Genomic DNA, 17,453 nt, shown 5'->3' on the forward strand with positions numbered 1-17,453 from the left:
TTAAGGGCATGGCCACTTTGAGTGACAGCGAGCCACTTGCTGTCTAGATATCTGCACCAGGCTTCATTCGGCCTGCCTCTGCTTCACCTCTTTTCCCATTTTTGGATTGGCCAGGAGGTCAGCAGAGTCAATGCCAAGATGGCAACAGAGTCACAACACTGACAGGCTGAACACACATCCTGCATGTGCAGTGCGTGTGCATGGCAGAAAGTCTTGCTTTTCATTTCAGTGCCTATGTAAACAGGTTAGCACAGCCACACAGCTGCCGTGACTAGCGTGGTTCACGCACGTGCCAAGCGAGGCTGCAGCAGCGCATCATCTAGAGATTCGGAGTCTCGCCTGCTTTTATCACGACAAGCGCTCAGCCTGAAAATAGACCTGACAAACAACCTGTGGACAGTCATATCGACATTATAGCAGCATTTCACTACAGTTTAACTGTCTGTGGAAGGTCACAGACATGAAGAGAATACACACAACAGGTGAAGGGCTTTTCTGGTGTACCCTTTTTTTCTCCCCCTCCCCTCCCACTTTCCCCACTTACTCTCTTTTTCAACCAGGATAAAGGAAAACCACAGAATTCCTTCCAGGAGTCCCTGTTGATGTTGCTCTTTCACAAAGACACTGTTTCACAGAGGCCTTTGAGTCACACGTAGCCTGGCCTCTAGCCTTGAACTAACAGCCTTTGGAGAACCTACCAGGGAGTTTCACCTGACGACTCAGCACCCAGGGTCACAGGGCCACGAGACAACAGGGTGGTGAGAAGAGTTATTGAATCTTCCAGTTTCTCATAAGCCGCTGATCTCGCTCTGTTCGGACATGCGGCAGGTGAGTAATAACACTTATATGTTGCTGCGGAATTTATGTTCTGTCAAGTCAATTCAAATTTCCCAGTCAGTCACACATATGCTTTATTGATTACATTTCAGCAAGTCAAAGGGTAAGAACGTACAGTCATTTTATCAGATGCATTCATGATAAAGGCACAATACATCACACACGGCTGTAGGAGAGTGTTGTGCGCTCGAGTGCTATACGTACTGCACATCTAATATGAAACCCTCTAAAAGATCACCTTTAGGTGAAAGCTGTGGGGTGTGCAGAAGATGTGGTGTCGTGAAAATGAGCAAGGGCATGGAAAAAAAGAAGAGAAAAACAAGGACAGTATGTGGCATGTACTGTACATGGAGAATATGTTTTCTCATGAGACATATGGCTGCGCCAGCTGGAGATCTTATATTGTCGCTGTGATAAGTGGCTTTATTCTCAGTTCACTTCCTTTTGTTTCTCACTTTTATTGGATTGCTCCCTCGCTTCCTCTTCACCCCATGTTTATTTCTGCCATTTCTCTTTATCGCTACCAAGAAATTTCTCATCTCATGTTCGAGCTCGCGCCATCACACACACAGGCGCAATCATTAACTAAATGAATAATAGGAAAAATTCACAGTTGATCAAATTCACATCCGAAGACTTGTGTCACAAAGGTTACAACAGCGAAAATGTTTCCATGACATTATAGCATCCCTGTGATCTGTGTGTGTGTGTGTGTTCTCTCAGTCCAATCTCTACTTTACGACACACTATTATCAATATGAATGAAGAAGGTGAGTCGAGGAAAGAATGTGTCTACCGTGTAAAAACCCTGTCATAAAAAAACGGTTATCTGTGATAAGGCTGACACTGTTTTTTTAAACAAACGGCTCAAGCTAATGAGAACTAACACATTTGTTCAAATTGATTAAACTGCAACCCAGGTAATCTCATCCTAAACTTACTGCAAATGCTAGAAACATCCGTACCTACATCCACGAGTCTTCTGTCTAGAATACCTGAAATGACTCCACACATTTACTTACTTACTTAAATGGTTTGATGTCATGGCTGTTTGTTCAGTTTTCTCTATTATGCACCAATGAAGAAAAAACAAGAGACGAGCTTATTGAGGTCAACAGGGCATGCAACAGGGCCAGGTGGCAGACAAACGCTCTTGAACTCTCTCCATTTGAGTACATCATAATGCCTGTTGTGCATATGAACTGTGTATTTTGCGATTTAGTGAGGTTATTACAGATCAAATATTGATTTTGTTTCTCTACAGTCAAACCATAGAGCCAATTTTGAATGTGTCGAGAGGGAGGCAAGGTCAGCTCTCATCTCTGTATCTTCCCTTCTAATAGAAAGGTCTAGAGATACAAGTTCTCATTTTATATTCAATTTAAGCACATAATCACTAATCAGAATAATAAAATTGTATGGATGTACTGATGAAAACCAACTTCAAATTCCAATTCATCTCAGGACACAAGTAAAAGGGAAAAAAAGCTTGTATTCAAATGAATTCTTTAACTCTATCTTTGGACTGGCTTGGATTATTTGCAACCACAAAACATTTGGGTGAAACCTTTTATAAGGCCCCAAGAGAAAGGCCACAAAAGACGGAATAAAAAGAGTCAAAGACTTGGTAAAGACCACGCAAAACACGTCTGCTGCAGATCCAGAGACCCACACAAACATAGCGTTTGCTCCATGCGGTGTTTATTAAACTCGGTGGGAAGTCTCTTGCAAAATCCCACTGTAAAAAAAACAAACAAACAAAAGAAAAAGCTCCAACTCCGAGCGTTTTTGTGTTGTTTCGATGACAACTTTGTTGTGTTAAAAAAAAATGTATCTTTCAATGTGTCATTGATGAAATATTCAGTGTACAAATGGGGATACCAAGTAGCTTTCATAGCTGTCTGAATGCAAGTTGGAGGTATTCCATCAAACAAGGTGTTCATCCTCCACAACACAGCACTGACGGCCCTATTCATATGTCAGAGCTTTTGAGAAAATACCGTCACATTTTGAACACTTTGTGAATATCCTATGAGACAGAAAGAAGGCAAGGAAGAAAGCGAAAAACACAGGAAATTAAAAACAAAACCATCTTAAACTCTATATCCTCGTGTCTGAAATGGTGTCAAATTACTTCAGACTGTGGTTTGTCGACTGAAGAGGTCGAGGGTCACAGCAGAGAGGAACGCCGGGATGCTCTTCTGGTGATGCAGATGAAGGGCCACCATCTCTCCCAGAGTTTTGGAGAACTCGGTCTCCATGAGCTGCATGCTTCCATTCGAGCCCTGCACACAGAGACACAAACACACAGGTATCAAAAGACAATACCAAACAATAAGACCTGGGTTTTTCACTACATCCCTCTCCAGAGAAAAACTTTCAAAGTGAAGCAAGCTCACTTAAAGTTGTTATTGTCTAGAGGGGATTGTCAAGTGAGTATGTGAGTGTGTGTTGTGTGTGTGTGTGTGTGTGTGTGTGTGTGTGTGTGTGTGTACGCATTCACAGCAGGGTGAAGGTGTCTAAATCTGTGTGGATTAATTAAAAGGAATGAGGAGCAGCTCGGGGCGATGGAGTGAAGGAGAAAAGGATGAGGAGAGAAACGAGGGATAAAGTAATTAAGGCATTGCAGGGAGGGGAGGAAGGTAGTGAGGAGCACAGTCCCATGACATGCTGGGAAGATATGGAGACGTCTGAGAAATGTCCTGCATCAATGTGTGGAAGAGACACAGATCTTCCCAAAAAACATGATAGAATATGATCTGACTTAAAGCAGCAACATTTTGTTGTTGTTAGAAAAGCGGTATGAGCACCAACCGCCTGCTGTCATGAAGATCTTGATCTGACTAGCATATACAAGTATTTTTTAATACCATTTCTCACTTTTCTACACTTCTTTTTGCAGGATGCATGGTGATGAGGTAATATAACTTCTATTTGCAGTCGACCTTCATTGTTGTGTGTTTATGTTGACTGAGGCCAGAGGGAAAATGTACTTTACTTCGTGAACGTAATGTTACGATGAGGAGAGGGTGAAAAGTAGATGGCTAATGTACAGTAACGAGTAATGTACAAATATACAAACAATCTCGCAGTCAAACTCACTTTGCTGGAGGTGAAGACTTTCTTCCTCACTCTCTCCCAGAAGTTATAGCAACAGGCTACCAAATGATAATTCTTACCTACATGTTAGGAAGTTCATTATCATACAATTAAGCTCAGCATTATCATCTGAAAATTGAACAGGCTTTATTAATAGGACATTGGAAAGAAGGGTAGCTGATTTTTTTTTTGTTTTTTTTTAAATGAAGTAAATCCTACTTGATAAACCAATTAGTGTGCTTCCTCACACACAACAGGATGAGGTGAACTCAGCTGTTCACTTTTGTGTCAACAGCCACAAATCTCTAATGGGAGAGAGGAGAGGATAACTGAACTAATGACATTTGCTAGCTGACTGCACAGTGCTAAACCGAGGCTAAAAGCAGTATGGAGAGTGCTCCAGAGACACAGATAGAATGACTTGCTGTTTCAGTGTTGTTCTTTAGCTAAATGTACAAAAATGCAACCAACATTAGCTTACAGTCAAAGCTGACAGAGAGAAGCTGAGAGAAGATTTAGGGTTAATTGATTTTTAGCACTGAAAGCTTCCTGCTCATCTTCACTTAAAGGCTTAATCTGGTCTATCTAGTAAGATTTCTATGATACAACAGCACAGTCGATTCATTCTGCCTGAATGGAGTCTTCTTTCAGAGTAATTCAAGTCTAAATCCACTTTTTTCAAGGAGAACGTTCTATGTAGTGATTCTATCATCCTATAAACTGATTATGGTTCCTACAGTTTACAATGTTTATTGCAACAGCAGTTCTTTACCTTACAGAAAATCAAGTTATTTCTGAATTCCAGACCAAAAAACTGATTTTTGATGGCGCCTTTTCATTCCAGCTTAAAAGAACAAGAGAAGATGACATTCACTCTGACGTGGGCAATGCCACCGCTGTCAAAACATAAAAAGAAAAAGACATCTACAGGATTTTGTCCTTTTTTGTATATGTGAAGGGAGTCTTTCAAGCTAATGCAAGCTACTGCTGCTTTATTATTTCAATTTTCTTCCTATTTTCTAATAAGTCATTTTAACCTTGTGGCATTATCTTTTCTTTTTATTAGTATTTGTTGGCAATTGGCCTTTTCTTTGGACAGTGTACAGTCAAGAGGCTGTAGACAGGAAATTGGGGGATGATATGCAACAAAGGTCTCCATCTGGATTTGTTGCGGTTACGTGGTAAGCGTCTTAGACTACTAGGCCACCGTGACACCCGGACACAGTGCTATTTAAATGTGTACTCCTGTCATTAATTGGGTCATTATCAAAAAAGTTGCCAAACAAAGAACTCTAAAGTATAAAATAAGCTCCTTCCTCTGGGTTTGATGTATGAATAAACGGTGAGGTGGTGAAAAATCTCAAATGAGGCTGACATGTTTGGGATGTAAAATGTTATTAAGGGAGAACTGACAGAGGCTACAAATCCTATAATTCAAAGCATCTCAGACATTCTGCTTCCTAAATTAGAGTATGACTACTTTGACTTAAGGAGGGACTTTCTCAACATAGCTTATTACTTAAAATCTTGTTTACATTTAGCAGACAAGCATTTGTAGAACATTTGATATGAAGGACACCTCACAACAGCACTGTTTTGGTCCCCTCCTCAAGCATTACTCCTTCTATGTGGTCTTTATTTCATTCTAAATCAATCTTTATTGCACAGGCCTGGACACCGCAGAGAGGCTTTTCTAATCACACCAGCTTTCTCGTGACGACTGTCCGCCGCTCCATCTAAGTGCCTCACTCTGAGGCTTTATTTCCCTGACGGTCCCTGGTGTTTGCTCTCCCTGCATGCCTGTCTGAAAGCTATGCCATATCCTCAGGCTGCTACTCTCATCACAAGCGAACACACAAACACGTGTGTGCACACGGCTCGAGAAACTGCTGGGGCTCTGGGAACATGAAGCACATACATCAAAGAAAAACACTGCGAGCAGTTACCATGGAGATCCCAATGTCTGAAACACCTTCTGCCCAAGTTTGTCCTCAGAACAGACTTAGTGTATGAGTGTGTGTGTGTGTGTGTGTGTGTGTGTGTGTGTGTGTGTGTGTGTGTGTGTGTGTGTGTGTGTGTGTGTGAGAGACACAGTGGACGAGTTGATTGAGGCCTTTGGGAGCCAAGGACGGTGAGGCCTCCCACAGTCAGTTGGAAAGGAAAACTGAGATAACCGCTTCATCGTCTGGAGAAACACCAGTGTCCTTACATAACATTTGGATTTTAAGTGTCCAAATGTGGTTGCCGACACGCACACATACACAGGTGGCTGAGCAAAGGTTATACAGATTTATAAAGATTAAAAAAGAGGTTATGGGCACAAAACTGAAGTGGCAGTGGTCTAGGTCTGGAAGGGGATGTTAGTGTAAACCCAAGGTAGTAAGCACAAGAAGGAGAATCCATTTTCCACTCAACTGTTTTAGTTTAACTGTGCCGCACTGATTCGCTTTTCCATTACCAGTTTAAACATGCCGACTTGAGACACACCGCACCCGAGATGGACCCTCTCTGGTGTGGGGCCAAAGCACAGCCGCCCTGCCTGTTAGTGGCCTGCGGTTAGGTCTTGTCGTTACTTGACAACTGCTAATAGAAAAACAATTTGTAAAGGAGCACGTAAGAACTGAATTTGTGCAAACACATTTCTGACCCACTTGCCTGACCAGGTAAGGGAAAAAAACATTAACGTTGAACCCTGAATTGTCTTTTTCTTTACAGACTCAGAGTCTACAGGCGTTCTAGGAGCCCTGTCAGACTTTATTTTGGCACAGCGGTGGCTTGAGCAGAATGCTAGCGTCAGCATGCTAACGAGCTCACTCTGACAAAGCTATGACAATATTGCCGAGACCGTGACACCAACATTTACTAATTAGCTCTAAACAGACAAAGTACAGCTGAGGCTGATGGGAATGTGATCATAAACCAAGTTATTGGTCACACTAAACTTCACACTAAACTTTTGACATGTTGGTGGTGCTAGAGGAAACATCAAGGAAGTATCAAAATTATTGGGGCTCATCTTCTGTTAATTATAGATATGTGCTATCAAAGAGTTCTTGAGACCTTCCAGGCAGGATGAAAGTGGTGAGTGGACTGACTGACCAATTACATCTATTAAGTGTCAAAGAAAAAGCAAGGCTAGTTGTGTGCACAGACATTTCCACCAAGGCTAGTCTTCATCATGTGAAAGGGAGTGAGAGCAGTAGACAGGATACCAGTGCACACAAGGAAAGCATAACAACTCCATAACTTGGTGACACTTGATGTGCAAAGCCTTCACACAAACATCCCACACGGTGAAGGTTGTGTCTCAGATGTCTGTTTTTCAACCAGCGTACTTCTACATTCAAACTTCAGACCAAACAAAATGGTATGAAATTACACCTACATAAAGATGTATTTGAAAAAGATAAGACATAAATGTAAATGTTATAGAGATTGTCTTGTACATGTGTGTAATGTTGAGGTATTATACGGTCAAGGTAATCTTCAGTGCAGTTGTCTACTATTCCTGATTGTATCAGTAAAATGGACTCAACCTTGCTGCTTGAATGGCAAGTGTCTAGTGAGAGGGGAAATATTTCCTTATGTGAATGCTGCTATTCATCTAGTTCGTAAGTTTAGATGAGAATCACTGGCTGGACTTCCTGCGCTGAAGGACAATTCCACCTTAACATTGTGATTAACAGTGTGTAAATGATGGGGTTTCTGTTTAATGATGCTGTAATTCACCTTTTAATTGTATCTTCCTTCCCTCTCTACCTGCTGTATCCAGAGAGTTTCCAATTGTAATTTAAAAGTTTACACCAAAAGTAAATGTCATGCCAGGAATGTTTGAAAAGAAATAATGCTTCCAACTCTGTCCTCTACCATAATTGCATAATCTACATTCTACACAGTCAGTAACACAACCAAACACAGAAACCCAGAAAATCGCAAAAGCCAATTGCTTCTCTTTTTTTTAAACCAGTGCTTCTTTTCTGTGTTTGACTTGGGTTTGGGTAATCTGTCTTCATGTGGAAACGGATAACTCTCCCCCTCCAAGCGTTTCCAACTGGTATTATTGTGGGTGCCACTGTCGCAAAGACAACTGGATTTCTCTTTGTTCTCCTCAAAGTGGCAACTACCAGCAACAACAGGACAAAACACAAGTTTATTCATTCATTAAGTCTATAATGGAGACATGAAAGGCTGCCAGCCTGATTGGAACTCCAGTCAGCCTTAATTTTCCCAAGAGATCCTGTGACCCGCTGGCATACAAAATAGCAGAGTGAAAGCAAAGTTTGTAGGGAACCAATCTAAACGCCAATGGTGTCTTTATTTTACAGTCAGTAAATTGTGCCATCAACACTTTACTTCATAATGATACGTTAAAACAAAAAGCTTGCCTATTGCCAGTTCAAATAAAAGTCGACTGTGCTGAAACACATCCTGTTGTTCTGGGGAAGAAAAATGAAAGCGCTCTTCAAATGATTGACAGTTGTTCTACTAATATCAGTGCATAATTGATTTATGAGTGAATTAATGAAATTAGCATGCTTGTTCTGGTAATGTTTCACAGAGGGACCCTACCTGGTTGCCTAAATGACAGCAAATGTAGCTGTACTTCTAATGGCTCATCTGCCTAATGAAGTACTTGAATGAAGCACTAATATTATGTGATTCTATTCACAAATAGTAAAACATCTTGCAGACTGACTAATTCATTAGTAGTTTTTGACTAAAATTCAACAGAAATTTTTCAAGAAAAAAAAAATGTAATGGTTGAAAGAGAAGCAAAGTGTTTTTTAAAGTGCCCCAGAGTGTAACATTCAGCACCACTTGTTTCTCCTTCCTTATGCAGGGAACAAATTCAACAGAAGTTAATAAAAGGTCAGGGGAGGTATTTCTTTAAATCAGTTTTATTCAAATACTGACCTTATCAATGTTTATTTGCATATTCACACTTCACCAAAAAGTGTTTTAAACAATATCTGACCTTTATGAAACTAACACGATCTGTTTATATTTGAAAACAACTGGATTTCTCTCACCAGCAAAGGGATGGAGATGCAGAAAAAATGCAACGTGAGGTTTAGGTAAATATCAATACTACAGGTTCCTTCTACAGCATGACATCAACCTCACCTAGCATATAAAACAGACAGACGGAATAAAACTTTTATTTGTTTCCCCGAGATCAGCGGTAAGAACCTAACAAGATAAACTTGCACACAAAACCGAAGAAGGACACACCTCAACAATGGAGAGGAGCAGTGCTATCCCATTCATCCCCTCTTTTCATTTGTCTATCCAATTAAAGGAAATCGATACTTCCTGGCTTGAGATGCAGGGCGGGGCTTTATAGTGACCTCATCCAACCAAGGAGCTGCATGCTGCCTGAATGACAAATCATGCTTCTCTCCCAAAGCAGACAGGTTCAGAGTAAAGGTGCACACCCTCGCCCCTTAGACAGTTAGACAGAAACACATGAAACCAATGACTGAGGCCTTTGTTTTACTGCCAACACAAAGATGAGAGGCAACTCTACTTGTTGCTATTTCCTGACCTTAAAATGAGCTTTACTTCTAAAGTATGTTTCATAGGTTATGTTTCAGGTTATGTTTTCGCCATGTTCTTTATTTTTTGTTTACGGGTCTGTTGGTCGGTTGATGTGAAAAACGGATGGAGGATGAGTCTTAGACTCATTCACTTTTGGTGCGGATCAAAGTTTTTTCTCACTTTCTTTAACTTTGCGAGATAGGACTTTTTGCTATTTTTGTAAATTTCTCAGGCAAAAGTGCATGGATCTTGATGATAAATTGTATTTGATATTGGATTAGGCTTGATTGAATTAAAGGGGACTGTTGGGGCTTGGCAGAGGTTTTGTGCTCTACTGAGAACCATTCTGCATTATTCTTATTCTTTTCTTTTTTGCTTTTCACATCACTTGTGGCATAATGGTGGGAAGTATTTGAATAGGCTCAGGGAGAAGGGTTGGGTAGGGTTAGGGTAACCATGGGCGAGCGCCGTGACTGTCATGGCTCTCTTCAAATTTGTCTGGCTAAAGTGGTGTTTAATTTATTTTTTCTAAAATACATTTTTAATTGTGATGTAAGCGATTCAGCTAAATTGTGGATGTAACTGTTTTAATTTAATAGGCAAAAAAACAGGTTTTCCTTAGGCGAGTCAACTGATCCCATGTATTCATGGTTTTGGTTGCAACAACATAACTGTTTCATGTAAATGTAACCAAAACTAATTAAATGCAACCTAATTAATCACGGCAGTCTAACAAACTGCACAAACCTTTACTGTACTAATTCCAACTTATTTCATAATGTAGTAATTTGTATCATTGTTTTGCAAAAAACAAACTCGCATCACTCAGAAAACATGACATCTCCTAAAACATAAACTCTACTTTAAAAGGAAAACAGCTGCTCCTTTTCAAAGCATGTTTTAATTATATTCTTGTTTTGCAACTTTTAGGTCCCCAGACAACAATTTTTTTTTGTTTATTTGGACTTTGAAAAGCTTGCTGCATTCTCATCTCCATTTAATGAGCGGTTTCTATTATGTGTAACTGTGATTGGCAAGACAAGTAATGTGGCTGAAAGATGATGACCATTCCCCTACAATTTACACAATTCTCAGAGCTGTTTAAACCTATATGAAATGCTTAAAGACAGCTTCACTGTCCTTACAGTCATGACATACTGCTTACTGTTAAAACAGAGTCCTCAGACTACGTGTGCATGTGAGGATGTGACAGATGGCTCTATATTGAGGTGATGGCATGCCGTTCACAGATCAGTTGACCCCTGTCTCCGCTCTCTGCCGCTAATGAGGGGACTTTTCTTCTCCACCTCACCCTCCCTGTCTTGTCCTCTCCTCCCTCTGCTGCATGGATGTCTCTCCAATTCAGTTTTTATTCAATTCTCATTTGCACCTTTGCTCTGCACACATATACGGTACTAACAAATACACCCCTTTCCCACCAACAGCAGCTTCATCATCAACAATAAACAATTCCACTGTATGGCTGCTGATTGGTGGGGGTGAAAAAAACAGAAGGCAAATTAATTGAATAATCAGAAATATGCAGATGAATAGCTTTCAATTTAAATGCAGATTTTGGCATTTTTCTGCAGTCGGGAGGAGGATGTCAGTGAGAGGATGGAGAGGGAGAAAGAGAGAGAGAGAGATGGGGTACAGCTCTCACCAAAAATAATTAAATCAGCATCAGTTCTATCCATATTTATATTCTAATCAGCTTTTTGTTTACTGTTGTTAAAGCGTTGTTCATGTTGCGAGCAATAAATAACTAATGAATACATACATCTAACAGAAAACTATTTTGTGAGGGGTATGATAAACACCATTAACCCAACGACTGATCAACCTGAAGCTCACTAGCATAAATAAATAAAACATGGAATTAGTCACAGTTGTCAATATAAGACCCTTAAAACTTAACATGTGTTAGATGTTCAAAGAACTCACAACTCTTTGTTGTTTTGTTTATTTTGGATTTGACTCATCCTTGCCTCAACTTCATTTACTGAGCATTTCAAAGCGAGAGCAAAGTCAAAAAAATCTGCATTTATAACTCAAATGGAGTTAACGGTGGCAGTGGGCTAAGCTCACAGAAATGGCATCAAGAACAGCTTCCCTGTTGGTTCTTAACTTCATCATATTTTGTTTGATTTTGAACTGTTGTGAATCACTTTGACACAGAGAGAAAAATATGCAACACTGCTCAGCCCTGGGAGTCACCCTTGATGTGTGATTGACAGGTCATTAATCAGCCAGTTAGAGTTGAGAGGATGACAGTGCGCTGACCTCTGTGTAGTATTTAACAAAGCTGGGACTATCAGAGGAGAAACCCGACCACTGGAGTGGATTTTTCACCATTAATATTCCTAACAGTGTATTCCAAGTGAGGAAGAAAAAGGGGTATTTATATGCAGTGTGAATTTCAGCCAGAACCCAATACAAAACGCAGTATGCATTTTAGATAGGAGTCAAACAAAACAAACTGGGCTGGTAAACAAGATTTAGCTGCTGGAAGCTCAGCAACAGGCGAGCTTTTTCCAAACTAACTGTGAATTTGCAGTGATACTCAGTTTGTTATCCGCATATATTTACCGTTACAGACGCAGTTTTTGGCAGACGTGTAATGCAGCTTGTTGGAATTGCTTAGCTAAAATTGTATGTTTGCGTAACACAAACCTGTCTTATACCTAGATATATAACAACTTTGTAAAAGTACATTAAACAACATCCAAGTATTGTATAGTTTGATGAAAAGTGCAAATACTTTTAAATACAGTACACACGTATATAAGTAAAAACAAAATATTGCAGACAGTTTTTTTACAAAATATATTTGTGAATCCTTCTGAGTGCACTTATTAACGTCCAGACTAATCGGATTCTTTATGACCTTGATGCTCAACAGTCAAACTGAACTGGGCGGTATGGCCTTTAAATAATATCATAATATTTTTAAACTGTTTTCCCAATACACAATATATATCCTCAATATTTTGAAATGTCCTCAAAAGCACTTAACTGTTAGAATAGAGCAACAAAAATCAATCATCACAATATTTTTTGACAATACCTCAATATTGGTACTGCAACAATATTGTACGGACGACCATTGGTACTTTCGCAAAAAATTAATACAATGAGATTTATGATAAATAATCATCTGTAGTGTCGATATAATGACTAAATGGGTAAATGTGAGTATTATAACAAGTGGAAGAGTCTGGTAAGTTAAGAAAATTACATCACTTTACTGTTTTGCAGCCTTTAACACCGATACCACATCATGATATAACAACATCCAAAATCTCAGACGATATATATAGTCTCGTATCACGATAATGATATATATATCGTATATATGGCCCAGCCCTATCAAAACTGGATCTTTTTTCTAAATTCCAAACTCAATGTGGGGATAAAATGATGAGACTGACGGGGTTAAGTGATGAGCACAGTTATGAAGACAACATCAATGTGCGAACTGCAGTGACTCTTCACAGAGCTTCAGAGACCATATTCCGGTTGAAGAATATTCATGACCTCAGGTGGACTTATGCGCGGTTCTGATGTATCACGTTACCATGGAGACAGCAGACATATGTTCCGAACATCGACCAGAGGAGCTAGTGACGCCAACGAGCGCGCACACAAGTGTGCATGCACAAACACACACACGCATATACACACCCTGAGGGCAAGCAGGACAGGAAACTGTCAGGAGAAATCAGAGTCAACATTCTCTTCGTTCTCTGGGATTTCAACTCCAAGATTCCTCTCTGAAGGTTTAAGTACATAAAGTCATATCCACTGAAAATCCAGTTAATTTATTCACCCTTGTATTCCCACCAGCCTTTGTGTTTACTGTTTATTAGTGCTTTGCTCATGTTTATCTTCATAGCTATCAGCGATACATCAGTGAGTGTTTTGTTTCAGTCAGTGAGCAAAGTGAAATGTAGTCCCAGTAAGCCTTCTGTCTTTTCCCTAACACCCACTCATCTACCCTTTTTAGTTTCATATTCATTTTATTTCTCTGTCTTACACACATGAACAAGAGCCCATGCATGTGCACACACACAGACATTTTAGATGACTATGATGGGAATGTAAGACATAATGGATCTTAATGTCATTTCAGTAATAATACAAGACCACTTGAACAGGGGAAGATTTAGGATACACATACAGTTCACACACACACTACAAACCCACAAACAATGGCTCAGCAATCTTTTTTAACTGCATTGGTCTTAAGTCTGCATCATGACCTTGTTTGATCTGATTCAGCTAAAAATAGCTACACTACATTGTTAGAGCAAGAGCTGAACAGTGGGGAGTACAGTAGGCACAGTCTTCATGGATGAAACCTGAATACATAAATATGGTAAATAAAGCCAGTAATAAGCTGACATTAAAGTAGCACTTTAAGTCTCCACATTCATTCAACATGCTTAATGAAGGGGTTTTAGCAAGGCCAAGTATCACACAAGGTACCATAAACGTTTCATTTCAAAGCTATGATTCAATTGGATATATGATTCTTCATGCATTCTTTATGCAAGACAATGGCTTCTATAAACAAACACTTTTAAAGGCTACAATGCATGACTGCATTATCAATGTGAAAATAAAATGTTTCATAAAATAGTGCAATGGGTGAAGGCACAAAATCTCAAAGTCCGACATTATTTCCTTTATCAGCAGTGCAGGATTTTTACATCTAAGTGAATGTCCATTACATTCAAGCCCTTGCCAAACAAGTTGAAACAATGCTGACTGGGCCTATTGCTGCCAGATAAATCTCTCTGTGATTAACAGTATACTGGATAGGGCTACACAATATATATAGTTTGGTCTCATCGCATGTATTTCAATGTCAAGAAGGGCAAATTAACGCAAACACGTCATGCTTCGACTTTTTTGCTGCTTGATAGAAACGCAAAAATTGCACGGTTCTCATTTTCCATGAGAGGTCAACCTAATTTAGTCTAATTTAAGGGATCTAAACACATTGGAGTTTGTTACTTCAGAGTGGCATGAAGGCTCTGCATACACAGTGAACCACCAATCACAGTCTTTCCTGATCGATTTATCAAACAAAGCAGAGTCTACTTTGGTTGCTTCACAAAATGCAATCCCTCTTATTTTATCTGTTGAATCTGTTACTGTACCTGTTGCTACTGTTTGGTTACAGTCGTGTTCACATGTGGAGTACAGACAGTGCAGTTGTTTGCATCAATAAAACTGTCCTTTTAAAAATCAGCCTTATTGGTATTTTTACACACTGCTGGCTTCTGTCAATAGTGTTGTTGTGAGCAATGAATGTGCTGTAAGTGCCATTCTCTTTAAAATGATCTCACTCATTCCACTTTACTCTAATCAATAAAAAAAATGGTTAAAAAGGACAACACAACATCTTTGGAGGTCCTTATCAGTTTAAGTAGTTGCCACTCTGCCTGCTACAAATCACACTCTAACACTCTGGTAGCATTAATTCTGATTGGTCAAAAAAAGAGAGAGGCAAAGATAACCATCTTATCACTGGGTGAGAAAGAGTGACACCAGAAACGTTTTGGCTAGTGGCCCAGCTGAGTCCCACTGCACCACCCTCTGACCGCTCCCATGGCTCGAATCTTATTGGAACTGTAGCCAGCAGCTTTCCCGACAGTCGAGCTGTGTCGAGCTTCAAAGTTATTTTAAAATTAAGCTATAACAGACAAATGACTGAACCATTCATGCAGCGATGGCTTACAATCTGTCTTACACACAGGCAAACACACATTTGTGTGGCATTAATCACTCCCAAGTGGCTGATAAACCACAGACAGGTCATTAAGACTCAACAGTGTTCATAAACTGTACTTTATTAACTGTCCTCTGCCTTCTCCCATCCTCTCATAGAGACCAAGATACAGATTATTTTGCTTTTTTCAAAAGGCACCGATTCATTGCTTCTTGAGATCTTTGCCATTTTAAACCTTCTGCTCTGTCTACGCATCACCTACCTTCCACCATTCCTCCACAGATTCTTTTCTTTCCCTCCATCTCTCTCTGGTGAGAGGGTTGACAGTTAATTGGGAGTATGTTTTAATGAGCCGGCCCTGAGATCCTATCTTCTCCTTTCATTAGGAAGGGAAGACAGGGGAGAGGGTGTCAAGGAAGTGAAGGAAAAGTGAGAGATAGCAAGGGAAGGAAAGAAGAAAGTAAAAGGAAAAAAAAAGACGGAAAAGTCAGGTCGATAGAGAACATCTAGAAGTTTTTAGTCGCTGCTCCGGAGAGCACAGCTCTGCGTGTGTGTTTGTTTATTTGTTAATGAGCTAATCAATAGCAGAGGTGTGTAAGCCCAGCAGTGGGTCTGCTTTGGGAGATTACTTAAAGAGACGCACAACTTGTAAGACCTGTTTGTCTACAATGTGCCTCTCGAGTTTTTTTAATGATCCGACTAAACTTGAGTTGCTAAAGTTTCTCATGTAGAAATTAGAACAACAGAACATCATAGGTCTTCATCTGACAAGTCTGAGCCAGCAGGATTACACGTTTTTTATAAAAACCTTTTTATTTAAATGAATACAACTTATCTTATCTAATAAATCTAATCACTGTATGCAATGTCAAACTGACTTTTTGGGCTTGTGTGTTTATCTGTAATTTTAAATGGGCATAAGTTAATGTGATATGTAAGCAGCGCCTCCCTCCTCCTTGAAACTTCTGGAAGAAAAATGTTCAAATAACTCACTCACTTGCACAGCTAAGGTGTTTATCTCACTGATTAGCAGGGCCTCATAAATACCTAATCACTGATGCTAATCAGCCCTCTCACCTAGGGGTGAGCTAAAAATATGATTTACACACATGCTCAAGTTAGGCTAATACACACAAACATCTTATGCGCACTTTCCCTATCAAACTAATTCTGTGATCACAGTCATTTTAACATAACATTGCATAAATTCATTATTAATTGACAAGCAGTATTTCCCCATATAAACTAGCTATGACTAAGTACCTTTTGAACCTGAATGGTTCTTGTTTGTAACACTATAAAAAGACCCACAGAGTTATAGATGACTTTGAAGCCCTTAACTTTTTGTTTTTTCCACCACTCTAATACTGACTGTTAACGGAAACGCATTCTAACTTCTGACTTTATTCTGCAAGGTTGATCAAAACCAACAGCATGAAGGTGCCAATATAATGAGATCCCTTTTGACTTTGAAGTTTAGGTTAAATACTGTGGAAACAGAAGATAAAGTTAACATAACGATGAAATAAACAGTTAGCATGTTAGCCGACTATGTCAGCACTAAGGAATCTTAACAGGAATCCAGTCATTATATTAAGGAATGATTGACTAATTAACAGCTGACTAATGGTGCAGACACACAGAATCGGGCGAGGACACATTTGGACGCACTGGACCACTAAATGTTATTTGGTTTTGGCTCGTCTATTTTCATCATCACAGCGAGGTAACAAACTTTTTCATGCAAGCAAAATGGTGCACTAAAATACATTTCTGAAAACCTTTTAAGTAAGAAATAGAAAATGCATTAACAGAATCTTGATTCTCTATCAGCACTGTCCAGTTTGACAGTTCGATCTGAATTTCATGAGCCTGGTACGTCAGACCGGATGGACTCATTTGCATTAAGTTGCAGTTGAGTCCTGATGATGCAAATTGAAATGCGACGACAGGTCCGTCCACTTGCCCTGCTGTATGCATCATGCACAATGTGGCCGGATCTCCAGATCTCCAAAGAAAATGGAAAATCATTGGATTTCCTGTGTCTAAACCTTAACATCGCCAATCCCAGAGCAATGCCACTAGTAAGTTAAAGAGCAATCCTGAGGAAGGAACATTTACATTTTTGTTTTTGTAATGATGTTGACTAGAGAGCTGATTTAAATGCCATCAGCTCTCAAAGGACTTCTACTATGCTACAGTAATCAGTGTTAAAGCAAAATTATAGCAGTTCTGTGAAATA

The 17,453-nt window shown here is 39.6% G+C and overlaps 1 protein-coding gene across 3 annotated transcripts in view; it reads right to left on the minus strand.

Moving 5' to 3' along the window:
• The window catches only part of mad1l1 (mitotic arrest deficient 1 like 1), a 95,610-nt gene that overhangs the window by 37,610 nt on the left and 40,547 nt on the right, over positions 1-17,453 (minus strand). Inside the window, exons 17-18 of one of the 3 annotated variants that reach the window (XM_073477330.1) lie at positions 2,972-3,122; positions 2,786-2,866 (exon numbers count right to left, since the gene is read on the minus strand). In XM_073477330.1, coding sequence (XP_073333431.1) covers positions 2,973-3,122 — 150 coding nt within the window. In that variant the 3' untranslated portion in view covers positions 2,786-2,866; position 2,972. Of the gene's footprint in view, positions 1-893; positions 3,123-17,453 lie in introns of those variants that run through there. The other 2 variants (XM_073477321.1, XM_073477313.1) reach the window with 2 other exon arrangements.

Source organism: Pagrus major, chromosome 1 (assembly GCF_040436345.1).
Source record: "Pagrus major chromosome 1, Pma_NU_1.0".
Lineage (NCBI taxonomy): Eukaryota > Metazoa > Chordata > Actinopteri > Spariformes > Sparidae > Pagrus > Pagrus major.